General features: G+C 43.1%; 2 protein-coding genes and 2 long non-coding RNA genes across 6 annotated transcripts in view; 3 read left to right on the top strand and 1 right to left on the bottom strand.

The window, feature by feature from the left end:
• Positions 1-1,130, top strand: part of ccn4a (cellular communication network factor 4a) — a 49,908-nt gene extending 48,778 nt beyond the window's left edge. The window contains exon 6 of the mRNA XM_086193680.1: positions 17-1,130. Within this exon, the coding sequence (XP_086049806.1) occupies positions 17-316 (300 nt within the window). The 3' untranslated portion in view covers positions 317-1,130. The remainder of the gene's footprint in view (positions 1-16) is intronic.
• On the bottom strand, positions 692-15,568 carry ndrg1a (N-myc downstream regulated 1a). Of its 2 annotated transcripts, XM_086193679.1 has the most exons (16): positions 15,402-15,568; positions 11,115-11,189; positions 10,149-10,184; positions 7,574-7,679; positions 7,211-7,331; positions 6,864-6,926; positions 6,701-6,761; positions 5,194-5,280; positions 5,014-5,070; positions 4,776-4,879; positions 4,326-4,382; positions 4,198-4,249; positions 3,838-3,885; positions 3,363-3,398; positions 2,973-3,024; positions 692-2,088 (listed from the first exon to the last, which is right to left on the bottom strand). In XM_086193679.1, the coding sequence occupies exons 2-16, from the start codon at positions 11,169-11,171 to the stop codon at positions 1,829-1,831; spliced, it is 1,197 nt and encodes a 398-aa protein (XP_086049805.1). In that variant the 5' UTR covers positions 11,172-11,189; positions 15,402-15,568; the 3' UTR covers positions 692-1,828. The 2 variants fall into 2 exon arrangements, with proteins under 2 accessions (XP_086049805.1, XP_086049804.1); XM_086193678.1 differs by lacking the exons at positions 10,149-10,184; positions 11,115-11,189; positions 15,402-15,568 and adding an exon at positions 8,033-8,188.
• Positions 15,010-26,080, top strand: LOC147240437 (uncharacterized). Of its 2 annotated transcripts, XR_015111274.1 has the most exons (5): positions 15,010-15,248; positions 22,913-23,086; positions 23,446-23,525; positions 23,662-23,847; positions 23,992-26,080. It is a non-coding gene; the product is annotated as an uncharacterized LOC147240437 (long non-coding RNA). The 2 variants fall into 2 exon arrangements; XR_015111273.1 differs by having other exon boundaries at positions 23,662-26,080.
• Positions 21,055-22,881, top strand: LOC147240438 (uncharacterized). Its single transcript, XR_015111306.1, has 3 exons — positions 21,055-21,323; positions 21,554-22,061; positions 22,221-22,881. It is a non-coding gene; the product is annotated as an uncharacterized LOC147240438 (long non-coding RNA).
• Positions 26,081-26,854: the final 774 nt, after the last annotated feature.

The following is a 26,854-nucleotide window of genomic DNA, read 5'->3' as shown; positions in this document are numbered from 1 at the left end:
CCTGTTCCTCTCTCAGCCAGGAAAGAAATGTCTGAACATCTACAGGGAAGACCTGCCCTCTAACCTCACCATCTCCGGCTGCACCAGCAAGAAGCCGTACAGGCCCAAATACTGCGGCGTCTGCACGGACGAGCGCTGCTGCATCCCCTACAAGTCCAAGACCATCGACGTGGAGTTCCAGTGTCCTAACGGGAACGGATTCACCTGGAAGATGATGTGGGTGCAGGCCTGCTTCTGCAACCTCAGCTGCAAAAACCCCAATGACATCTTCGCTGAGCTGGAGAGTTACTATGGTTACCCAGAGGTCATGAACTGAGAACCCTCATGTCAATCATGTTCTCTGGCATATCTGAGATGAATTCTTATGCAACATTTTGTATTTTCTAAATGTAAATGACAATGTACAAGTGACTTTTCTTATGGTGTCTTTTTCCTATTGGAAAAATGTGTAAATATGAAATGTGTCTCCAGAATGGATTCATGAAGCATGAAGAACTGCTTGGCAAAATATTTAGTTAGCAAGTACCAGACCTTTTGAAGGCTTAATTTATTTATGTAGCTTTTGAACTCACAAGTCAACACAGATACGAAGGTGTGTTTATAATTCCATGTATTTAATTGAATTGTCTTTATTAGAAAAAGCAGAGATGGACTGCTTTAGATCTGAAATGACAACCACAATCAGGGAAGCTCAGTTACACGTTCTTTTTTTATTGTCATTTTTTTTTTAATAAATACAAACTATTATGTCATTTTAATGCCTTTCTACAGCATTAGACGGCTGTGCATCGCATCTTTACAAAGCTCTACAAAGCAAAATGTCGCTGTAGTGCAAGAACAGCATGGGAGGAGAAGGTGTCAGGTAAGTTCTATGGCTATCCTCATGTTAGTATATGGACGTCACATCACATCTAAAACATGAACAATTCCATGGCACTTCTTTGTTCCATTTTGCTTGATTGCATAGAAATCATCATATAAAAAGAGGTTGTTGGGGGGGGGGGGGGGGTTTTGTCTGAAGCCATGACCCATTAATAAAGCATGTGATGTATAACCAGAGTATGTTTTGATTCAAAGCCTTGGAATGTTTAGAGAACAATTTGATTCCTGAAGTGATTTAAAAGTCATATCTCACCAATTTATAAAATGACAAATACATGCTGAAGTACAAGTCCCTTAATTTGCAATTTTCCAAGTGCCTCCCCATTTTCTTTCCATCTCTACAAATCTGCTCCTACATATAAATGACAAGACTTTGGACATGGAAAAATAAATGAATCAAACAATTACAGAAAGAACAGAAAACAGTCATTTACAGTCAGGTATATTTGAGAAAGCTGTGTCAGTAAAGTAGAAAGATAAAAATGGGAAGATGGGAATGCAGAGATGGAAATTAAAACATCTTTTACGTGTATGAGAGATTATGCTTATGATATATGTACAAGCTGGTGCGCTCGTAGCCACAGCTTTCTCGACATTCTCTGCTCCGGTGTCCCAAAATGCTGCGTTGCCCCTAACAACACGCTCACCTGACCCAGGAGCTCAGGAGGAGCAGTCACGGGTCAAGTCAGAAATGACATCACAGGCCTTTTCGAAACGATCCTTATTTTGAAATTGGGACGACTCAGCCGCACTAAATCTGCAGGTGAGTGTCCAATGTGCGTTTTACAGGTATCTCAATGTCCCTCTACACATCCGTGTGTGTGTGTGTGTGTGTGTGTGTGTGTGAGCTTGTGTGTATGTAGGAAAGTGTGCGTTAGTTAGAGGCAGCGCAGCACAAACCAAAGCGTTCTTGAGAGGTCTGGGTGTGTGGGGAGTGGAGGGTCATTTAGCAGGACACTTCGGTGGACTTGGGCATAGCTTGGTCCACGTTGCTATTGGCCGTGCCGTCTGTGGAGCCGCCCGTGTGGGAGCGGCCGCGCTGGTTCTCGGTCGTGTGGCTGCGGCTACGGCTGCCCTCGTTGGTGTGTGAGCGGGAGCGGTTTCCCTCACTGGTGTGAGAGCGGGAGCGGTTGCCTTCGAAGGAGGTGACGCTTGAGCCGGAGGCGGTACGGGAGCGGACCAGTCGGGTCATGCTGGCGGAGGGCACTGAGGGAGGAGGAGGAGGAGGAGGAGGGAGGAACAGCAGCAAAGGATTTAGCAAATATGTTGGTTTCAGGTTCTTATAAAAAATAAGTGGACATCATTTAAAAATATAAAATACAGATACCTTAATTGATACTATGGCTTTGACACTGTTTCCTAACTGAACTGTATTCAGTACCAATAAAATCCATGTGTTATCAAAATCCAAATTACACATCATGTGACAAATATTTGGTTTCCAGGGTTCATACGGGCATAATGAACCCTGCTGTCGTCATTTTCCATTTCCAGACCTGGAAAAGTCTTTGAAAAATAAATAAAGCCAGAAAAAGGTTCGGAACAGTCATGGAAAGTTGCTTGACAAATACTTGAAGTTTAGACGAAACCGAGTGATAAGAGAACAATCACGTTGCTCGGGGGTTCTGATGGTTTGAGTTCTGTGATTTTTTTTGTGTTTCTCTGCTTTTTCCCTTTTCCTCTTACTTTGTAGAGGCAGTGTAAACAGCGCCGGAAAAGATTATTTGTTTGCATTTTCGTGGTGTCATGTAACTCAACTGGAACTGGTTTGGAAGCCACAGAAGTATCAATGTACTCAGCAAAACTATTCTAGTAAATGGTCAGAATACTTCTACTACATTCTGTAGTACAATAAGTGTCTGAGTTGAACTTAGATTGGGTTCACGTTCCACTTCAATAAATACTTGAGTCTATTATTAACCAACAGCAGGGGATAAAGGGCAGGAAGGCAGCAGAGGTGAATGTGGGCTGAAGTACCTTCATCTCACCACAAGGAGGCAGAAAGCTGATCTTTTCATGATGAAATCACACATGGCTCAGTGCATATAAACAAAAAAAATGGAAGCAGTAAATGGTAACTGAATACTCACTGTATCCCATGCCCTGAATGAAGTACTTGAAAGCTTCTGTCAGTTTTCCAGGCTGTAGACAAGAAGGGAGGGAAACTTTACAACTCTTTTCATTGCATGTACACATTTGTCCTGCCTAAGATTACTGCTGGCTCCGAGGAGACACTGCTGCTATGAGCAGATGCCATGTAGGATTACTACCTGTCAGTCTATAGGTACCATATATGCTTCTTGCTAATACTCTTAGGAAAAACAGTCTTGTGGCATCCACTCATCCACCTGGTTAGTCAGCCCAGTCCAGCCTGCTCTACAACACTAACAATGTTCTCTATGTCTCTCTCTCTCACACACACACACACACACACACTCACACACACACGCACACACACACATACACACAAATATACACACCTGGTCAACCTGGGGCATGCCTCCACAGTCAGCCATCTGGAGAAACATAAAAGAGGCCATTAGCATTTAGCATGCTGCTGACGCTTGTATGCTGCAGTAGACACACGCCATTACACCCCATTACACATCTGAACACAGCAGACGCCTTGTCCCTGCTACGTCCCACCATCATTTAGACACTGAATGCTTAACCCCAATTAATAGCACCCATACTGGTTCCAACAGCCATTTGTTGGACCATTACTGGTTGCCACTGACTAATGCAAGTAGGTCAAGTGCTGCAGACTGCGTCCTCGGAGGCGAGCGTGCGTATGAGGAAGCATTGAGCTGTCCTACCCCTGGTTAATATGTCACCAGCTAAATGCTGAGCCATGGGAATCTTATCAGCCACTGCCTTTCCATCACAGCAATTTTAATCTGACGCTGGATGTGGGACAGGAGGAGAGGGACGGGCGGAGAGCAACAGGCCGCTCACCTTCAGCAGGGTGGTCTTTGTCGGGTCCAGCTTGGTGTTGCACTCGACCTGTGGCAACAAATAAAATAACTCCGTTCAGTCGATTATAGTCGTATATTGGATGATGCTGTTTGTTTCTAAATCAATATTAATTGGTGCTGTTGAATTACTGTATTTGACCTCGGAGAGCCAACTTTAACAGGTTCAAACAACACATCTAAATGATGTAAATGTGTTGCAGTTAAACTCGCATATCTCTCTGACTTAAGCAGATAACTCAAGCGAATGGAAAACACGTCCAGGATGAATTAGCAGTGGAAGTGTGACGCCAAGTCTAATCATTAGCGCCAGAACTGTGGTTTAATGGCTGTGTTGACTCACCACGGCCTCCACGGCAGGAGAGCTGTCGCCAACCACCAGCAGAGAAGGACACCTGGGTGAGGAAAACACTCACGGTCAAATATCATAATTCATATTCTGGCTAAAAAAAATTAAACACAAAGGCTTACTTGAGGGTTCTGGTGTTGCTTCCAGGGACCGGCCTCTCGATTTCAAGATCCCTCCGACTGTCGAGAGACACATCTTACTTTACTAAACGTTTCTGGAAATAATCAGCGTTTGACAGAAAATGCTATGTAAGTTAGTGAGGTTTTGTTGCATTTAGCTTTAAGTATTAATTTTATCAGATGAAAACTAGACTAAAAACATTTAATAACATTTTCTTTTTACAATAAAACAAACAACCAAATGGAGTAAAATGAGATTAAAACTTGAAGAGACTTGGTTGACAAAAAAAGATTCAGATGGACAAATTAGTTTCAGATGAACGAAATCTAAAATTGGCAGCTTGAAAAAACATGAAGAGACACATTAATGGCTCAGCACAGATAAATCAATGTCAATTTTTATCAAATAAAACTGGGCTAAAATAAGCATTCAGTTCTCAGTCTTTCTTTTACCTTTCGTAGGATTTGACAAAGAGATGCAGGTTGAACTGGTTCATGTCGTTCAGGATGTGGTGGCGATACGTTCCGATCAGGTCGTGGTTGTTGTGGATCTCCTCCTGTAGCGACCGAACACAAAATCTGAACAACTCACTCTGACCTAGAAAGCTATAAAAGCTACTGAGTACGTGCCGCTTGGTACCAGAGCAAAAAGTGCTTCAGAACCAGGGGAGACTTCGGTGTAAAAATGTACCTTTCCAAAGAGGTGAGTGATGATCATGTCAGGCATGGCGTGGGTCCAGCCGCTGATCTGGAATGGCACACACGGGACATTACATCCTTTTTCTAAGCTCCACTGAACATACACTTGATAATCAGTGTTGATCCCAACATGTAATACGGTTAAACGTGTGTGTCGGTGACATGTGTGTACCTTGTGTGCAGCCCAGTCCATCCAGCCCTCAGCACACGGGTTGATGTTGATGAGCAACAAGCCCTCGACCATGTTTGGGTAGTCCAGCTATGACACACACACACACACACACACACACACACACACACACACACACACACACACGGGATGGGATTTAATTTTTATGAAGCATAAGTGAAATCCTGAGACGTTCTCGTGCATCTCTGCATGTAGTTGCAGCAACAGGTGATGCAGAGCCTCATGACCACCCGCGTCAGAGAGGCAGCTTCCAAAGTCTGTCAGTCAGGACCACAGGGGACAAACTAATTGCACGAAGTTAAATTCAGTGACAGCTTGACTTAGAAAGCTAAAAGCAAGGAGATGCCAGATTACAACAGAAGTGACACTTGTTCATGGTTAGAGAGGTGGAGGCGTGCTGTCAGACGGCGTGCCAAGGAAATGAAGCAGCTTAAACGAGGCGGCTTGAATGCCAGTACAGCACGTGGAAACACATCAGCTGAGCCAAGTGGAAGGGGATAACTGGGTCGTCAGCAGGATTGTAGGCTGAGCCTGACTTGGTGGCCTGCCTGAACTAATGCCCTGCTCCATTTGGCTTCCCTCCGATGCTCCCATACAGCACGCCGCGGATCATATTCTTACTTTGATCCCGCAAGGAACCTTTAAATGTGCACTCAGCTTCTTTTGTTTCTTTGTTAGAATTCACTCAGTGCACTCAACGCTGCCTCCGCTCGTCATACACAATTGCAGAGTCTATAATATTAAGAATGATCATAATAACAGGCCTGCTAATTGAAAAAAAATGTACAAAAAGTCCTCGTTTATGCTGTTTTCTTTTTTTAATCCGTGTAAAATATTCTTAAATTATTTCAGATCCCTAAATATGAATAATTCTCTTATCATTTGATCAGGTATCGGAGTGACCTGTGATGTAAGAGAAGCATTTTTACAAAAATAGACACATAACGAGTTTAGTGAACCCCGCCTCTCGCCCAGTGTCAGCTGAGATAGGCGACCCGTAACGGATAAGCAGTAGAGAAAATGGATGGATGGATGGATGGATGGATGGATGGACAGTATGAAGTTGTTCTTCAGCTATGCAAACACTTCAATAATATTTAAGTAGAGATCTCACTGCCACTTTGGACCACCAGGGGACAAAGATGATCATTTTAGGGAATTACATGTTCCTCTTCTGCTAATTTCCTGTGGGTCAACGGCACCCACACCACAGAGCAAGAGTGTTGCTGCAAGTCTAGCAAGGAGTTAACAGTTTTATCTCTGTCAGCCTCCACACAGGGAGACTTCCTACTGAGCACAATGTTGGTGTTGAGCTGATCTGGGACATTCCAAAGGCTTTTAGAGCTCAGCAGGATCAAGCGATAAAGCAGAGTTGCGTCGCTTGATTCAGCAAAAAGAAGAAACACATTAACTGGTGCTGATAATCCTAATTTGATTAAAACTCATTATTATAAAGCCCGACTGAGGGGGTAATGGTCGGGGAACTTACAGCAAATCTGGTCAGGATGTAGGCCCCGGCTCCGATGCCAATTCCAATCACACTCTTCAGCCTGGGCACACCAAGATACAAGGGTACTGTTAGAACGACAGGTTAGAAATAAATCTTGAATTTGCGTGTGAGAAGTTGGGCGTCAAACTGCAGCTCAACGTACCCAAAGTGCTTCAACACCAGAGGGAGGGTCTCAGAGACCTGGTCCATGGAGGGGTACTCATATCTGATGGACAATAAATCTTGTTAATGATTACAACAAACATCCCGGGGTGGCTAATATTTCATGATTATTTATCGGACCTGTGCATTTTCATGATTTACAAGCATCCAAAGGTCTCAAGATCAAAGAAGAGATTAGGCTGATAAAAGCTTGTCAAATTAGGTCACCTTAAGAACATCCGATCTACTGGATAAGTCAAAGTTCACAGACTGCTTGACATACATTAGTCTGTGTGTGTGTGTGTGTGTGTGTGTGCGTGTGTGTGCGCGCGCGCCTGTCTGCCTCACCCAGTGGAAAAGGTGTTAGCTCCCTCATGTTGCCCCGGGGCGTCAACGTGACACACGGCAAAATGCTGCATGATCTCAGACATGTCCTCATGGTTGAAGAGAGTGTTCCAGCAGGTTTTGTCTGCAAACATGGAGAAGGTGAATAAGTTAAAAAAAAAAGATAAATAAATAAATGACCTCCAGCAACCTGAGAGAACGCAAAAGATTCTTTGTGCAGGTGTTGAGGCTCGTCATCTCCAAAGATTTGACGTCACAGAAATCTAAATCAGATCTCATGTGGCACGGTAACTCAAAACATCTCCGGGTTTATGCACAACAACAGATGTTTGACCTGGAGAGAAGTGAGGAAGAGGCAGGGCTTACAGTTCAGTCCAATGTCATGGAAGGTGAGGATGACTGGCCTGTCACCCTTGGGAACCCCCTTCATTGTACAGTGGATTCTTCCATGAGGAGTGTCCACATCGTGTTCCTAGAGAGGAAAAGAAGTCAATGTACAGTTAATAGAAAAAAACATACAAAACGGGTTTAATTGTGGAATGGCATCAATAAAACTGGTCAAAATGCTTCTGTTTAACATTTGAAACGTTGTGAGAATTCAACCCTTCGATCTTTTATTCCTGCCGAGTTCCAGCCGAACCCTGAAATCATCTCCACTTTCCTTCCCATGAACAGCGACAATAAAAACAAACAAAAAACTGTTCGCTGTGCAGCAGAGACGCCTGTGCACCTGCTACGATAATGGCTGCCAGCAAAGAAAATAATCCAATAAATCTGCAGCAAACTCCTCAGCAGAAAATAAAATTTGACGAAATCTTTACTCACAGCCACTTCAATCTCAGCGACAATCATTTCCACGTCAGAATCCTCCAGAACCATTTTTGCAGGCTGTTGCTGGCTACTGAGGACCGTAGCGTCTCTGGGGTTTAGATCCATACACTAGAGAGCCTCCCAAGTTGTTCAGCTCTGCTCTGAGCAGCGCTTTATAGCCCTGCTGCTTACCAGTTGGCCTAAGCCCCCGGCCTCCCATGGTGCCTTGCAGGCTGGTCAAAACAAGCTAATTCTAGATGAAGAGATCCCTAAATTGGATCAGCCAGTGTCAGACAGAGGGGCATTGGCAACTGAGTTGACATGATGAGTGGGTACACGGGCGTGTGATCGGAGGGAAAATATGCAGGATGAAAAGACCGCTAAGGGGAGGACAGCAGCCATTTTCCAATAATATCACAGCAAATGTTTCCAAAATAATGGCTGACCTGAGTAACCTCTAAAAAATAATCATACACGACTAAATCTGCACTGAACGAAATAAACTGGGCGTAGTAAACAGCTTGTAATCTTCCCTTTTTTTTGTTGTTTTGATTAAAAAAACAGCAGCGAGAGTGGAAGAAAATAGAGGAACTCAATACAGGGAAACATTTTATACGACAAAAAAAGAATCCAGTTCAAGTGACAAAATAAAAACTATCCAATAACAGGAAATGACTGACCACATGTCAGGGTTCATATGCAAATTCCATGACTTTGCCATTATTGTGTTCAATGACTTTTCCAGGTTTTTCAGGACTGTATGCCGCCTGGAAATATGCCTTTAACCCTGCTAACAGACCAAAGCTGCTGTTCTCTCTCAAAAATGATCTAAATCCCATTCACACTGCGTTAAATTCCTTTTTAAAGTCATGTTTTTTTTGTGCCAGTGTGAATGTAACATTCAAACAAGTAAAGATTGATATAATAAAAAAATTGTTTCATAAAAGGTCATCAACATAAATGAATGTTTGTATAAATCGATGAATTTCTAGATAAAATCTGGGAACCAGTCTATGTAGGTTCAGTCGTTCAGCAGCGTCTCGAGGAGACGCGACCTCGAAATCCTGGCCTCCAAAATGACCTTTTTGGTGGTTTTCCAAACCAGTTTTGGCTGCATGGGATCTGAGGCACATCCAGAGAGTGTGTGACCTATTTAGTGTGTGTCATCTCCTCGTAGACATCAACACCTTCGTCACTCTGAGGCTCCACCCACTCTCCGCCTCTGCAGGACACACTCAGGCACACAGGCTAGGATAATCCCACAGGGCGACTCCAGTATCTACGTACGTGTGTGTGTGTGTGTTTTTGTATGAATACATGTATCTATGAAACTAAAAGACTCACGTGGTGTTTGTGTATTTACTGTGCCTGTTAGCAGCCTGCTAGCATCCCCATCTTGAAGTTGACCATGGAGTTAGTCACCATAGCAACATCTAACAGTTGCCATGCATGCGTGTGTCATGTTCAGTGTCATGAGGTAAATAAACAGGCTCATTAGCTGGACTGGAGCTCTGTAAAGTAGCTCGAACCACAACCTTCAACACGAGCTGACACGAGAGGCTGACCTGTCAATCAGCTAATCAATTGAAATTTGGTATTTTCAATAACAGAACAAGACCATGTCCTTGTTTAAGATCAGTGTGATATTTTAGTAAAAAAAAAAACAGATTTCTTTTTATCTGCAAGGGACTGAGTGCTGTCCAAGCTACCAAAGTCACCTACTTAATCAGCACCCACTAAAAGAACTCTGTGTGTGTGTGCGTGTGCGCGCGTGTGTGTGCGAACATGCAGGAGAAAAAGAGTGCTCAACTGCCGCTGAGTTAAGTCGTACAAATTCAGTCAGAACTGTGTTCTATCATTTTTAGCTCGCTGACTGAGTTAGCGGCGTCTCAATTGGATTTTTGTCATAATAAAATCACAGCAGCTGAAAGGTCACCAGAAGACGGATGAGGCCCTGCCGCAAGCATGTCAATACGTGCTTTTATCCACCGCAAGAGGGTAATAGAAAAGCTATAGTCATAAGATTTTTGGTAAAACTGTGTGCCTCAATGGCGGCATCTTACAAAGGTTGCTGGGTTTACAACCGGCAGCGGTGATAAACGAATAAAGTCTCTTTCGTCCGTCAACTCACCTTGATAACGAGCTGCTGTACAGCCTCTCTCAAGCCCTGAAAGGAAAGAACACAGTCATGAAAATATAAAACTAATGCAATTACTATGTAGCAAGCTTTAATCTAATATCTCGAGGGCGTCCTCCTGTCACTGAATTTATTTCCATGGTCACATGACTGCAGAGTACAATTAGGTCACCAGTCAGAACACAACTCAGAACACACAGACCGTCACACCGCTGCTTACATCCAACAACCCAAGCCAATATCACTCTGATAAAACTATTTTAGGAGAATAAAGAAACTTGTGCAGACCATTGGGAGTCTGTAGTTCGGACATTCATGCCATGCATTATGTTTCCAGTCTTAATCTACACAATATCATATCTAATATTATTAACATAGCAGTGCAGACCCACATCCGCGAATTCCTTCTGGGGAGATTAGAATTTGCAGACACAAAAACCTTCATGCTGCACGTGAAAACGTAGCACGGTCATTTTTCACTGTTCCTGTTCCGTTCATGCAAATTCACACTTCAAAACAAATATGATTAACTGATACATTATTAGGCTTAGATCCAAAACAGACAGACACATTTGTGTGTGTGTGTGTGTGTGTGTGTGTGTGTGAGTGTGTGTGTTTGTGAATGCAAAAACACACTTGCTTACATGTTAACTGCTGTTCATGTAGATAAAGTTAAATGAGCTATGAAATATTCGTACTGTATGAGCTTTAACCCTGACAACAAGTCAGAAACAACAACATTTAAATGTTTTTTTTTTTTCAAATGCACTGACAGAAGAACTGGGAACAGTTAATAATGTCTTGTTTAAGTGCTTTGAGCATTAAAAGTCATTTGAAGACGCAATCTAAATGGATGCCAAATAAAAACACATCTATAAACGCTGACACATGTTGCATCCTGTTTCTTTGACGCTCATCTGTGAATTATTTTCAGACGCTATTTCTGCTCAGAATACATACCGGCAGCTCCCTGTCAACCAGCAGGGGTTTGGACTCAACAACTTGGATGTCATCCATTTCAACGAGCTGCAGAGCCTGCAGGGGTCAGAGAGGATAGACGGTCAGCAGTTGGTTCAACTGGTGTTTTGGGCTCACAAATATGGAAGATATTTCACATCCCCACTGCAGGAAAAATGTGTGTCGCGCATGCATTGTTTTAGCTTTAGTAGTTTTCCAGCGAGCCACTGATCTGAACTTTGACCTGATAAATACAGACTTTCGAAGATAAAGTGCAGTGTCTAAATGCGAAATAGATGCCTCAACATTGAACTCCACGGTATTTTCAACGGGATCCAACATGGTGTGCAAGCTGAGGAAACTGTTCCGACTGAACAGCTGATTATTTTACTCAGTTCTTGCTGGCTGCTTCTTCATTTTGCACTTTTTAAGTGCAGCTAACTTTAGCTCGCGGTAATTTTTGCCAGGGAACTCAGCAAGCTACCCTTTTTCACTACAGTTGGATTACCAAGCAAGCTAGTAAGCTAATTGCTGGTTGAAAACTTGTCATCTGCTAGATCAGGTGTTCATTTTTTTGTTATCTTGCTTATCTTTTCCGAGGAAGGCTGTTTACATTTTGATGCTTCATCACAATATTATGGCGTTTCTGTTGGTTGTTTGTGGGAGTTTCCATCAAAGAAAAACGGTATCTGCAGTCAAAACCCAGGAAAACCCGCTCAGATCGCAGTAACTTCCTCCCTTATGTGTTTAGCATTTATACCTGGCTGGATTTTATATTTACTGCACATTTATCACCTTTTTTTTAACTGTACTGAACTCAATTGAATCAGGACACTTTGTCCCAAGATAGACGCCACAATGTCCATTTCCAGTCTTAACTCAGTTACGACCAAATATGTAATTACTGCCTTTTGCCTTTGCAGGGCAGTATTGTGGGCTGACATGCAGACAGTGACCCAGATGAGCTGTACTTTAGGATGGGTGTGTTTCTCTTCTATACAAAACTAACAAAACTGATATATGCATGCACACACAGGTGGGTGCAGAGGCTGGCGAGGTAATCTGCATCAACATGTGGACGGCTTAACACGTCGACGGCCTACGTCACATGACCGGGAGACACATGCACGGGCAGAACATCTCAAGAGGACGAACTAGTAGAAGGGGAATGTAATTTCTGAGTAAAACACACCTAAAATACAGTGTCCAAGCCAGCATCTCCACAAAGAGAGCGAAAAAGTGAAGCAGTCCCTTCATGATTGGGAGCATATTTCAAGAAAGGACACAGTGTTCAAATTAAAAAAAAGGAGACAAAGAAAAAAAAGAGACTGGGAAATGCAGGGAGGGAAAACGAGGAATGAAAGGAGGAGAGCGAGGCCAGCCATCAGATTGTTCTGTGGATCATGATGCTATGTTGGACAAGAGCAGGCAGTCTACGGCTCTGCATGCAAATCAAATTAGCCAGTTAAGAGAGCTCTTTGTCCCCTGGCCCCTGTGGCTCCTGAGAGCCAGGGGTCTGCCCTTCTCTGCCCCACTGAAGAGGGGGGCCTGACCCCCCCCCCCCCCCCACACACACACACACACACACACATACAGGAAACAAGCAACACCCTCGGTCCCATTAATACATCCCAGCCTGTTTTCACACTGGCGTCCTAGCTGAGCGCATTCTGTCATTCCTCCGTGTTTGTCTCGGTTGCTGCTTGGTTGCAGTCGCTATGTTTGCTCTTTCCAGGCTCTCTCTGACTGTTTTGTGCTCCCAAGTCTTTCTGTTTGTCATTGTGTTAAGCCAAAACACAAGATTAATCATCCTCAGCCTCACAGGGCTGCTGTGTGGCCTTCACAGCAAGGTGGTCTTTTAGAGGAAGTGATTTGTTACAGAACAAGTGTGGCGATGTCCGGGAGAATACATCTTGGACGCACAAACACACACAGACACACACACAGTCTTCTGACTGGGAGACCGGAGCAAGCCGGATCTCACAATAGCACAGAGGCAGAGGAGTATCAAACAACGGATTCATTTTTCTTCTGAGGCTTTCAGAAAATATGGCCATGTTCGCACTACAGGACCTTTGTTGAAGGGGCCAAACGATTAGCCCCCGTTGAGATTCCACAGCCATGAGATAGGAGGCCAGAAGATGTTGACGAGGCTGTTGGAAAGTACAACGTCTGTTTCAGATTGTAAAATGCCCCCCCAAAAAGAAGAAGAAGAAGCATCTGATCTTATTTTGGAGACTAGTTGTAAGCACAGCTGTGTAAGAACAGAGCAGGGCGCTGATTTCCTCCACCGCCACCTGTTAGCAGGCTGGACGCAGACGAAGCCTGGCAGGGCAGCAGGCGGAGACAACTAGGTCACCTGCTGTTTACACCAGCGGTGCTGCTCTAACTGTTCGCCTTACTGGGCTAATGTTTGACCTGGTCAGGATGAGTCGGGGCGATTAAGGAGCCTGAGAGATATGCTTCCTTCAGCCTGCTGTATTTGTGGGGGGGGGGGGGGGGGGGAGAGACAAACAAATTCTATCAAATAGAAGCGGCCACCACGTATTGACGTGGCAAGTTTTTGCAGCGCATCATTTTCTGGGGTTTTCTGTTGCTGTCCCCTGGATACACGCCAACATGACTTGGTGGCAACAGGCACACGTTTAATCAAGTCAAACTAGTTCGTACACGCATGTTCCCTACTTTCTGTCTCTTTTAGAAAATATCAGGGAGGAAAACCAAGTATTCACTGCAGCTGCATGGGCCTGGCAGACGTTGGACTGTTATGAAATCATGAACAGGAAACAGTAGGAGGATGGGCTTGGGGATGATTCAAAGTGTGGAGCCTAAAAAAAAAAAAAAAAAAGAAGTGCTGCATCGCATAACACACATTTTTATTTTCTCTGGGAGAAGCGGGGAGATCATATGTCAAGATACACAATAATAGTCTTCAGATGATGGGAGAGGAACTCGCATGAGGTTCCTGAAAAGCTGAAATCCAAAGTTTTCACAGGGATATAATGAGGTTTAGAGAGGAACAACAAACACGCAGGCCGACATATAAGCACTTTAGCACTTGTAAATCCTGATATGACATATTACTTAGAGCCAGAAAATCTAAGTTACAAAACAGCTCTGAGTTCACACATTTGCTGTGTGTGTGTGTGTTTGTGTGAGAGAGAGAGAGAGAGAGAGAGAGAAAGAGAGAGAGATGTAGAGGAGCATATGCACTGATTAGATTTGGAAAGGGAGTCTCAATTTTAGGGATCCAGAATCAAGGCCAGGCCACCCTTCCCATTCACTCCATATAGTTTTAAATCCACGCGCCCGGCAGCATCCATCTGCAGAAACAATGATTGCTTCCCTAATCTTTGGGAACTCGCTTAATCTGTCAAATCCCTGGTTCTGAAATATCAGCAGAGCAGCAGGCCTGCTGGACTAAGCTGTCAAAGACCTACATTTTTTGATTGTAAAAGATATCAAAAAATATGGGTGTCTCCTTCGCGGGGAGCCTAGTCTGCCCAGAGCGGCAGGTCAGAGAGGTCTTAGGGGATCACCGGCGCTTCCAAATGTTAAAATCCTCATTGGTTCCAGCAGCTGCTGCTGTTTGTTGTGAGACACCAGACCTGCTGACATCAGATTAACAATCTTTTAGACGGGATTGAAGACTGGATCTCAACATTTGAATTAGCTGGGAAAGTAAACACAGCATGAAAACAGGTCAGGACGCAGCCTTATTCTGACAACAGGCTTGTTTGAGTCCTATGAAACGAGAGAGAAGAGGATGTCTTATAAAGCTCCCATATTTGACATAAAAAAATGTGAGTGTGTGTGTGTGTGTGTGTGTGTGTGTGTGTTTGTGCGCGCGCGCGCGCGCTCTCGAGTCACGTGTAACAGGCATGTTAGTCAAAGCGTCTCTGCCTACATCTTGATAGAAAAAAAAACATTCAAAACAATACAAACAATTCTGGAAACACGCGAGCATTTCTTCACCGAGCAGAAACAAACAAACAAACAAAAATCGTATTTTAAATGTGTGTTTAGCTGCGATGTTAAAGAGTTATTTTGCAGCCTTCTTCCAATCATGAGCTGCCAAACAGGAATACACCGACGCGCCCGGACACGCTGCCGCGAAACTACCGATCAAGGAAGCAGGTAAGCAGCCAGTTTATATATATATATATATATATATATATATATATATATATATATATATATATATATATATATATATATATATATATATATATATATATATATATATATATATAAACTGCTAATAAGTTTATTCTAAAGTTTGAAACCTACCTGTGGCTTTAACCTCTGATTGTCCTGAGATGAGCACTCACGTGGGGGGAGGGGGGAAATACAAGAGTCCAGAAAATAACTTTGTATCTAAGGAGTCTTCAAACTACGCAGAAAAACTGCACTGACAGAAATCTTCTGCTTTGTTTACAACGTGGAGCAGCAGCAAAGGCGGATGTACGAGGGAATTTTATAAAGGCGGGGGGGGGGCGGGCCGCCCCACTCCCCCCCGCTCCACTATTGGGTAACGGCAGCTGTGGGATTGATGAACCAGCCCGACTCTTTCCAGCGGTTGCACGATCAAGTCGCTGATAGAGCAAAAGCGCGGAAAAGAAACCTGCCAACGAGACTTTTTTGTTTGTTTGGTTTTTTTTTTAGCTTCCGTGGAATAAAATAAACCCATGCTTATCTGGATTGTTTCATTATGGACACTTTTCTCACGTAGTTTCTTTATCATGGTTATAAGTGTAGTGATTTGGAGGCACTTCCTCGCATGTTATGTTTGGAAAAAAGAGAATGAATTTTGCATTAAAATATTCATGTAAAATTTAAAAAGAAATAAAACTCCAAAAGAGGCGTGTCTTACCAGTGCAGTGAATATCCTGTATCTATTTTGAGTCAGGGGGTCAGATAACATCAAAGCTTGTGTGATTTGAAGACCATTTTTTCCAATGAAGATATGAAAGAAACAGGAAAACACACGTGTATTAAAAACAGACCTTTTCTTATTTCACCAGTCTATTAATTCGAATCTGGCACTGATTGTGAGTCACCGTTTCACACGACAGGGATGATTGAAATGTGAAGATGAATTTTCCACTCAAAAACAAAACAAAACAAAACAAAGACCAGCCCCATAAATTAGAAGAGGCAGCAAAGATAGTGAGAGGTGTGCCTTATTTGTTCAGTCTCGTAGTGACAAGACGTGCTGGGTCACATTACATGGAGGCTATTGGAGAAAAAAAAAATTCATCTGTAAAAGGAGGAAACGTAACAAGAAGATTGTGTGTTTGGAGTTTTGTCTTTCTACAAAAGTGGATAAAATAGGAAGTGTTAAAAGGGAGAAGTTTGGTCGATTCTTCTCATGTGAGCACAGAACAAGAGGCACAGAACCAGGGTGGAGTCGCTTTCCTTCTTCTGTCATTGCTACACCCGGTGATGTGACACATTGATGCGAACCTTTGGATAATAGAGCTCCTTCCCTCCAGTCGGCCGTGTAATGACTGGAATCCTGGTGCGGCTGTTTGTTTTACATTACTCAACTTCACCGGAGCTGAGACGTTTCTCTCCGTCATCGATGGCTGTGCTTGTTTGAGGCTGAGGGGCCAGGAATGCACCCTTGCTTTGAGGCCACGAGGAGATAAATCTGTACAAAGGGAAGCCCTTCCCTCTCCTCCTATCTCAACGCTTTTCCTTGATAGCGGTGCAGCGCTATTGTCTCATCAAAATCACCTTGGAGGCTTGATAAAAGCACACACACGGAGCCGCCGTGTGAGTTTAGCGGAGGTGGCGAAAGTACACGCGTTTCTTACTTGTTTAGAAGTAAATATACACTCTGGCAAAAGCAAAAGTACTGATTCAACTTCTGAAGTTAAAGTACAACAGACGGCCTACAAGCTTGATAATATAATATAATATAATATAGTTTAATGTAATACATGTTTAAAACATGATGTGTGACACAAGGTTTTGATTTAGATAAAAGTGAAACAGAAGACCTACAAGAAATTTTATATAATTTAATATAATATAAATTAATATAATATAATTATGAGGGGCAGCACGGTGGTGCAGTGGTCAGCACTGTCGCCTCCCAGCAAGAAGGTTCCGGGTTCAAGCCCCAGCTGGAGCACGGGGTCTTTCTGGGTGAGTCTCCATGTTCTCCCTGTGCCTGCGTGGGTTCTCTCTGGTACTCCAGCTTCCTCCCACAGTCCAAAGACATCAAGAGAGGACGAGGCTGATTGATTCTCTAAATTGACCGTAGGCGTGGCTGTGAGAACCAATGGTTGTCTGTCTCTATGTGTTAGGCTCCACCCCCCCAACGCTTAACAGGATAAGAGGTCGAAAATGGATGGAAGTTTAAAACATTATGTGCGACACAACGGCACACGGTTTCAATTGAGATGAATGCCAAGAGCGTGAAATGCATTGATGGATACACCACGTGACCCTTTCCAGCGTTTTAATTAATAATTCTGCTCTGATGTATCAAAAATCAAGTAAAAAAAGAAAATACAGACACTCAATTGTAGCGATTGAAAGTTTTAAAAAAAATAAGTATTCAAGATCCACAACAAAACTGCAACTGTGTCTCCTTATGCGGCGCATGAATAAATTGGAAACACTTTCCAATAAAGTACACGATTAACATTTACTTCATGCTTTGTTAACTGTTAGTAATGCTCATTTAATCAGTAGTCAACAATTAGCAAACGTGTAATTTATCAATCATCATGTACTAATACATTGATGTTGTTCACAGTGAATGAAGTTCACAAAGAGCACTCAGCATGCTGATGTCACGCTTATTCAGAATGCTTATTGAGCACTCTTGTACTAAGAACCAACCGTTCTTAGCAAAGAGTTACCAAACAAAAATGACATACACAATCAATAACAATTCCTGTAGATCACAAACAGCAGCATGGAAAGAAGAAGCACCGTCTTCGATCACATGTTCAAACAAGTTTGTCAAGAACTCGTCTACCTACGGACAGTGACTAAAATTTGTACTGAGTTACTTCCCACCTCGTGTACATACGTTGCAGAACGTTATCTGACCACTTCTCCCTCGAGAAGTGGCACACTTCAACAAAACAGATAACTTATCGAGAACAATAACTGTCCCGAACGGCCTCCTTCTCCGTCGACACCCCGTGACAAGAGCACAAAACTGTACGGATGTTGTAAAAGTACGATGCCGACCCCAGCGATGCACAGGCGTGTTGTTTGTGATACCGGATCGATGTTGTGTTGCACGATCCCGGTGGAATTTTCCACACCTGCAGCGTGACTGTTACGCTGTGATTCTGCCAATAAGTGCTAATATAGGCGACGAGTGTGTGAAAGGTCCTTGTCAGGACACAATAGCTGCACTGTGGGCTTGTAATGTGAGGCCCTCAATAGGAACACATCAGACAATAGTCGCATTGGATGGGAAAAAAATATAAGAGCCATGCCAATTTCAAGTCATTCACTCACTGCAGGGGAAGGCTGAATGCAGTCACGAGGAGTCAAAGTGGTGGACAAAAGTCAAAAAAAAAAAAAAAACAACAACCCAACAAATCTTGCCATTTACTACAAATGTTCCATTCGTGCTTGACTCTACAGGTCCTGTCTGCTTATTGCGAAACAAAGATCGCTCTGGCAGGTCTGCCAGTGGTGAGAGATTAATACAGCATATGTGGGTCACTGGGTGTCTCAATAGTAGATATGGCGGCGGACTTTCACCTGGTAGATTACAGTGTTTGTAGGAGTAGCTGGTAACCTGGACAGGGCATAAAACAAGGCTAGAGATCCTCGGGTCAGTCAGGGCTGAGGAGGCTGAACACACAGTTGTCTAGTCTGGATTTGAAACACATCTCTTCTCTCACATGTCCTTCCTTGATCACTTGAGCAACATTTTGTTGATTTGATGTCCTTCGGCAACAGGAAATGAACTGAACAAATCAATAAATCAACAGCAAAAAAAATGGTTTACAGTCTATTACTTTTTATTTTCACGGCTGTTTAGTGAAACGGTGCTGTGAGTCAACAAACAATGAAACGTTTATTTTTTATTTTTGGGCAGTGAATTAGAAGTGAATCGTACCAGATGACGCGCTTGTTAGCCATCGGCCACTTTTAGCTTCAAGCTAAATATACATGGCCGGCTCTTTCTGCATTGCAGAGCCACAATATTTGAGACACTTATTTGTCAGTACTAGACAGGTTAAAAAAAACAAACTTTTTGAATGAAGTAATTTGGGATGTAGGTATTTTGCTCCCAAGATCTAATTTGGCGATCGAGCAGGAAATGTTTGAATGGATTTTGATGATACTATGTTCATATCCTGTGTTCACTAAGCCTCTTTGGTGGGGGCATGAGCTCTCTTAGTGCTTTTCTTGTTTACTACATGTTTTAAAAATACACAGCTGTGCAAGGGTTTCATTTTACGTGTGTTTAGAGAAGAGAAACACATCATCAGTTTATAAAGGATTATAAACATGAGGATATTACAGCTTTTTTTTTATTGCGTTTCTCCTCTCACGAGTGCAGCTACACTGCGGTAACACCGGCTGTATCTTCTGCCCGCTGCCTGCCAGTCTGGGGTCATCCGGTTGATGCATGCTCCACCTTTAAGTTCATGACCACAATGCACCGTCGTTCAAGTCAAGCACAGCAGAAAGTTAGAGACACAACATGCAGACACAAAGGTCGAACCTGAATACTACAGCACCCTGCACAGGTGCCATATAACCATCTGATGATGACAGTGTGTTTTTTAATGTCTGTTGTGTTCCTCACTTTGTTCATGAGACACACACACACACACACACACACTCTCATCCAATCGTGTTTTTGTGTGGCGCTGCTCTGAACTAGATCCATCTAGTCATGACAGCCAGAGTGATGCAACAGGCTTGTAACAAGAATGGGTGAGTCAGATACACAACATGACATGTGTCACGTAGTAAACACTGTGAAGTGATGTCAGCGTGAGTCAAATATAGGCAGGCAATCGGAGGAGGATTCCTGGTGTACACGAAGCCATCAGTACAGTCCTGACAGTCGACTGTCTGTTGACCTCTGCATTAAATCTTGAAAGAAGTTCTTTGGCATGCCTGCGTGCTGCTGGGAGCCTGAGGCCAGAGGAAGTACATTTTCGGGTTGTTCATCCATCTTTGTAAATATGTCACTATTTGGTTTTTTTCTGACTGCTTTCAGATCTCCACTTACTTTAAATTTGACACAAGTGTCCTCATGTAGAATGAACAGTAAAAAAGGTTAAAAACAAAAGAAGTCAGCGTAACTTCACATGAACGCAGTAGAGTATCTCTGACACGGCTTGAGGAAGTTGTTTCAAATGTGGTGCGGCATCCACTGAGACTCAAGGATGACATGGGGAAGAAAAAGGTCAAGGTGACCGCGACGTGCGCAAGAAAATCCTTCAGTGTTTTGGGATTAACGTAGGATATCTGCATCAGAGTCTGCCTGCCAGCACCTTTAAAGCTCACTAATTGACATATCACTTCTTCTTTGTTTACTGCGTTGGGATATCAAAGGATCATTTGTGGAATCCTGTTATCTTTAGATGATGTCACGCTAGTTTTTTCCCATTTATTTCTAGTCTTTACGCGATCATGTTTCAACGAGACAACAACGTCTCCAGGTTCAATTTACGTGACGGATCCACTTTGACTCATTTGCAGTTTATTATTTTCCAGCTATTTTATGAAGCGCGCTCATCGCTGCGGGTCAACAAACCCTGTGGCTTTGTCATTGACTGCAGCGTTAGTTTGGTGGTTTCAGCTCGTGGTTCTGAAATGTTCCTCAGTATTGATGATGCCAATAAGCTGCAGCAATAGCTATGATAAGACCGTCCTCCTTGCTTTAATGTTGATAAGATTGTTGCTGAGTGACCTACAAGGCTGGTTCAGTGTTGCAGGGGTGTAACAGTTATCAAACTGGTAATAACATCATTTGTTTAGTCTGTGAGCTGCCGGGGACAAAGGTTAGACCCACTGGAAAGCTGTGAATGAGTGCGCTACTCTTGGCTTTCGACTGTCTCTGCAAGCATATAAAAGAAAAGAAATATGTCTCCTGATTGCTGTCATCATTCATCTCCAGACTTTCAGCGGCAGCAGTTCCACGTCTTATAACTCCTGGAAGCACGACTGCAGTGACAGTCAGCTGACACATCGCATCTCAGAGGACACAAACAAGTCTGTGTAATTATTAGACCACATCTTCAAAAAAAATGCATGAATAACTCACTGCAAAGGCACAAGACTGGTAACACATTAAAGCGTGTAATCACACAGAATATGGCATGAAGTACAAACCCTCCTTCACAATGGAGATGTAAACGGTCAAACCATTAACGCGTACGCACGGATCTGCACAACTAAAACCAGAAAATCAGTCGTTGTTTTTGGTTTCACTGTGTTTCCAGTCACAGACGGTCTGTCACGGCCTTGTTTACTGCAGTCGATGTGCAGTCATGATGCACTTGATTGGTGTCATGGTGGAGTCCCATTTGATTCCTCATGTTTTACTGTGGAGTACGATGGTACGTCTTTGTAGAGAATGGTTGAGAAGGTCTTGTTCTCTCTTTTTGCATGTTCCATTTCATCGATTTGGATTTGATCACAAAAAGGCGCCAGCGGTGACGGTGTGTAACGGTTATCTACTGTACTTGTGCCTCCTCACCATCTAGGCGTCGTCCCGGGAGATGACACGAGTCCTGTGATGGGCCGGCGTCCCCTGCTGGGTCTGAGCGTGACTCCACATAGATAAATAGATGCAACGGCGGAGATAATAATAGTACTCGTGGTCAGTAAATGAATAAAATGAGACTCAGCACGGCCCCCTGCTGAGAGCCTCCCATGCTGGGGTTTCTGGTGTCACACAGCTGGAGGTCCGGCCCCACTCCTTACTCCTCCATGGACACAGCGCTTCATGTAATTATTCTCATAAACCCTGGTATAACTCTCAAATGTTATTTATCATATTATTCCTATTTTATTTCAATGGCAACTCACTGGATAGACAAACGGACACACACACACACACAAACATATTCTTAGAGGACTTCATCTGATCTTCTCTCTGTGTCACAGTCATCATATTCCCATCATAGCACGGACATCTTGATTACCAGCACCAACTTTAGACCGAGTAAACATGCCTTGGCACAGGTGGTGCTGCTGACACAGCAGGAGCAGAGCTGTAGCAGCACTGACACTCTACCACCTCTGCAGCAGACAGAAACCTCCTCCACCCAACCTGACACCACCACCATCTTCCTCGACTTTGGGAAAGACAAGAGTGTCTCACTAACGCTCCCGGTCTTCTTCAGACTGTGTGTGAACAAAGAGTGCTGAATTGTTTTGTGTTCACCAGGATCTTCTCCCGTTACAAGCGGGAACACGTATAGTGTGTGGGACGGGTTCCTGTCTATAGAGAACTATCAGTTCATGCTCCGTGTCCTCACTGTCCCTCATTCTGGCGTCCATCACGCTCTAGCACTCCTCTGGCATCACTGGTGTTCATCCAGATCCACTTCATCCTGGCTCGTTGTGTTTGTGCAACCTTGAACTCACATTTCTTTTCACTTTGACACCTGGTTGTGTCATTCTGAATGGAACGTGGCCGTTTCCACCTCGGTGGTCTGCTCTACCCAGCAGAGCACCAAGGTGGAGTTTGATCAAGAGTTTTTTTTCCCCTCACCCTCCCACAGGTCTGGTGTGTCCTCAGTTCTCCTCCAGGTTCTATCAGTATTTCTGTCCTCTCATATTTTCCTGCCTTCCAGTTACCGCCTGGAACCCAACTGGATGTACAGGATGCTTCATTCAAAGGATGACAACCAGTCTGCAGAGCCTTGTCTCTCAGGGTTCAGCCTCTTGGAGCCAGGATCCCTGTCAGTGGGCCAACTGGGGCCAACTGATGCATATCCATGAGTCCAGCTCCCCGTTGCATTACTTAGGTGTGTTAGTTCAACTTGTAAAGTAGGATTTCAGTCAGCTATTTTGTTTTTAAGGTGGAGTTTATTTGGATTACCACAATAATTCAACCTTTTCTTATAACATGTAAATGAATGGATCGAGGGAAGCCTTTTTCGTGGCTTCTTGGGGTGTGTCCTCTAATCTGGGGGGTGCAGGCTTTTGTCAATGCAGAGCGGCCCAAGGTTCTGCAATACTCCGGATCCCTCTTTGACCCAGCATACCTTCCCTCACCATGATGATCGTGCAGTCCCGTGATAGCAAAGTCAGGGGGGGATCTTTCAAATATTCCTGCTGGTCCATTCTTGTTTCTCCCTGTAGCTAACTTGTCCTGTCGTTTCAGATTAGCCACTCCCTCCTGTCCTGCAGTAACCCTGGATTGTCTGCCTCTCGAATCTCCTGATCCTCCCCTCCTGCTCACAGGTTTCTCACTCTCTAATTATATCTTCATGTACACCAGCCCCCTCCCCTTTTTTCCCTTGCAAGATTGCCTCATAAATTTCACAACTAGTTTCCCAGCATTCCTATTTTAGTGGTTTTCTTGCTTTCTTGTCCCCAGGTCCCATCTGCCTTCCTCCAACTGGGTTTGTCCATTTGGACTTTTACAGCACTAGTATTTTTCTCAATTAGGAACAAGGCATTCCAGGAGCAGCGGGTCGGCCTTTACAGATCACGTTGGAGCGTTCCCAAAGAGGAAACCGGCCATAACCGACCTCTGTTTTGATTCCTGAAGAAAGTATGCAAGGTCGGCATCACAGAGATGTTATACGTTAGCGTGCTGTTCATTCCAGCACTTGATTTAGTTCCCATCAAGTTATTTAAATGGGAACGTTGTTAGAGATTTACAATGAGATTAAAAATCGAATCCTGAATTTGGGCCTCTTCCTAGCTCTATTACAGGTGCAGTTTATGTCCTGGGACACACAGACGGAGGCAAGTCGACTGTGTTTTTATTAGCCTGCCTCACAGAAAAAAGGATGCAATGTACCATGGAATATTACGGCCGATGCATATAAACAGCTCCCAAAACTAGGAGGTTTTGGAATGAAGGAAGTGTGTGAAGGACATCTCAACTGACCTCATGTCCTCAGAGTTACAGATTAATTTATAGCCAAGGAAAACTTACAGTTTATTAACCAGGGGGAGTAAACCTGAAGGAATAACTACTGCACCATATTTCGATGTCAGTGATTGTTAAGACAAGTTTGGACTTCTGTGGTACTGTTGTGGTTTCTTCACTGACCCAGTTGTTGTTGATAATTTGTGAATAAATAGTTGCGCGCCAAGATAGCCTAGCCGTTAAAGGTTCCCTATTAACCTTCTAATGAAGGCGAATAAACAGCACACACTCCAAAAGCAGGTCATATATTTCACTGTTGTAAATCAAAGGTCGCTCCTGCACAGACTAAAAACAAAACATCTATCACAAGCGTCAATAAATGTTATCAAAAGTACGATAAAACGGGATTGAGTTATATCATCTTGATAAAACTCTGCATATGAACCCACATGTAAAGGAAGATAAGCTCTCTTTTTTGTTTTTCTTTTCTAAAAACGAGCGCAAGTACAATGTTTCAACCCGAAGTACAGTCACAGTGTAGCTGTAAGTCCGAGCCACACAAATCTATTTACCATCACAAGGCACTTATTCATTGTTGCATCGTGCTGCATTCACTGTCCCTTGTAAACAATGCTGTATTAGATACAGGAAGTTGGGGAAAAGACAGGAGGAGGAATTGCTCTGATTCCTTGCTGATATAGACAGCATTTTGATATAGTTGGACAGGCTGGAACTAAATTTAACACTTTGATAGTTTGATTTGTTACATTGCATAATTTTACTTAGAACAACAACAAGAAGGCTGTTTGATTTGTAAAATTCTGACTAGGAAATTATTAAAACTGTATAAAGAATTCGATTTGCCACCCTGAATTATTTAGAAAACTATGAATCTACACATTCATACATCTCCTATATAAAAGTAACTTTAGGAAATCATAAAACACTTTTGATCATAAATAAATACATATCTCGAGACCACAGTATATTAAAGATGCAAACCTTTCCTCAATTTGATTACTTTAAGGCCAAAAAATATAACTTGCTCCCTCATTTTAGTTATTTTAAGTTTTTTGGACACCTTGTGGTCTCAAGATATAACTAAATGAATTCATGGGTAAATTTGTGGCCGCTGAATTTTTTTTTTCTTCTATGGAATAAAGCCTTAATTTTAAAAAACATACAATAAAATGTGTGTCTTTAATGTATTTGACGCTGGGCCCACAACAGCGACCAAGTCATCTGAAAATGATATTTCCCGCAGTGTATGCTGTCCCTGAAGGCATCCCGGCCTGAATGAACAGGCTGTAACGGTGATACAGCCGTTTTCAGCGGGGCAGCAGCTGCTGTGGGCGGTGCTGGGCGGCACCGGGACGAGGAAGACGAGAGCGACGTGACTTCCCCGATTGTTGTTTGTAGTGAGCGGATGTCAACGTGGTAGTTGTTTATCCTCTTAAGCACCGAGGGCCGCACCTTGAGGACATCCAGCCACCCGGGACAGCGAGGAGCTGCAGGCAGGACGAGGATTTGTGTTCCAGGCACGGGTTGTTTACTTCCACTGACTGCTGCAGATATCAGCATCAGGGATTCCAGATATATCCTCCTTGATGCAAATTCTCAGCTGTCAACTTGAAAGAAAAAACAAATTAAAATAGATGTATAAAGATTCCACCCATAATAAGTTGTACACGAATACAATAAAATATACAATAAAAAGTGCTGGTTGCAATTAATTTAGCACTTGTGTTTGGCCAGTCTGCTGCACAGTAATCACAGCTTAATTCTGCTTGGGTCTATTTTATTTCTGTTTTATTTCCTTTCTGCTTTATATCATTAAGCGCTATCAATGTAACTGTTTGCACTGCTGTGTATTTTGATGCCTGTTTTTACGTCGTTGTCATTATTGTACCACAAACATTACCGACAAATAAAATATACATTTTTAACAGTTATATAACATCGCATGTCACTTCCAGTTGGGTGATTTCTCTTTCTCCTCCTGAACCACTTGTCCAGGAAGCCACACTTTTCTAAGTTTTTAAATAAAGTTATACAAGACATTTAACAACTGATGGTTTTTCATCAGAATTTGATTTCAAATGAGAGGAAATGGAGACTTGAGTGCTAATATTAGTGCTATATTTGACCTCAGCAACAACACACACACACTGGACACACGCACACACAACTTGATTACAGTAACAAATCATTGAATAAATAGCTTGGAGCATTTAAACATGATCTATTACCGGAAATAGATTTTGGTTAATTGTCATTTGAAAGAAGAAGAGATGTCTTGGCAGGAGGATCAGCATCATAAGTCATTATTATTTTTCATGTTGACACAGTGCCAGTAACCATGAGCATCCACAGCCCACACAGTCCCATCATGCAAAGAAATGAATGACGATTGACCATAGAGACACAATCTGCCATTTTGCCTTATGAGCACAATTTTCCAGCACTTTCCTTGAGCCTTGAGTACAAAATATGATTTCACAAGATGGTAAAGTGAAGGGAGATGTTGACTTTGAGGGGTAAGGATTTATAAGCCGACCAATTAAGAGAGTGATCATATGGAAGCAGATGTTTTGGGTCATGTAATGTCTGCACAGCAAATACGTGAAAGATCCGCTGCACAGTCCAGCATTCAGGGAGATTAATGCTTGAACCAGTTTGTTCAGTCAGTGAA

Source organism: Aulostomus chinensis, chromosome 22, assembly GCF_037954235.1.
Source record: "Aulostomus chinensis isolate RoL2024-O1b breed Wild chromosome 22, RoL_Achi_v1.0, whole genome shotgun sequence".
Lineage (NCBI taxonomy): Eukaryota > Metazoa > Chordata > Actinopteri > Syngnathiformes > Aulostomidae > Aulostomus > Aulostomus chinensis.
This window is presented reverse-complemented; position numbering and strand designations above follow the sequence as displayed.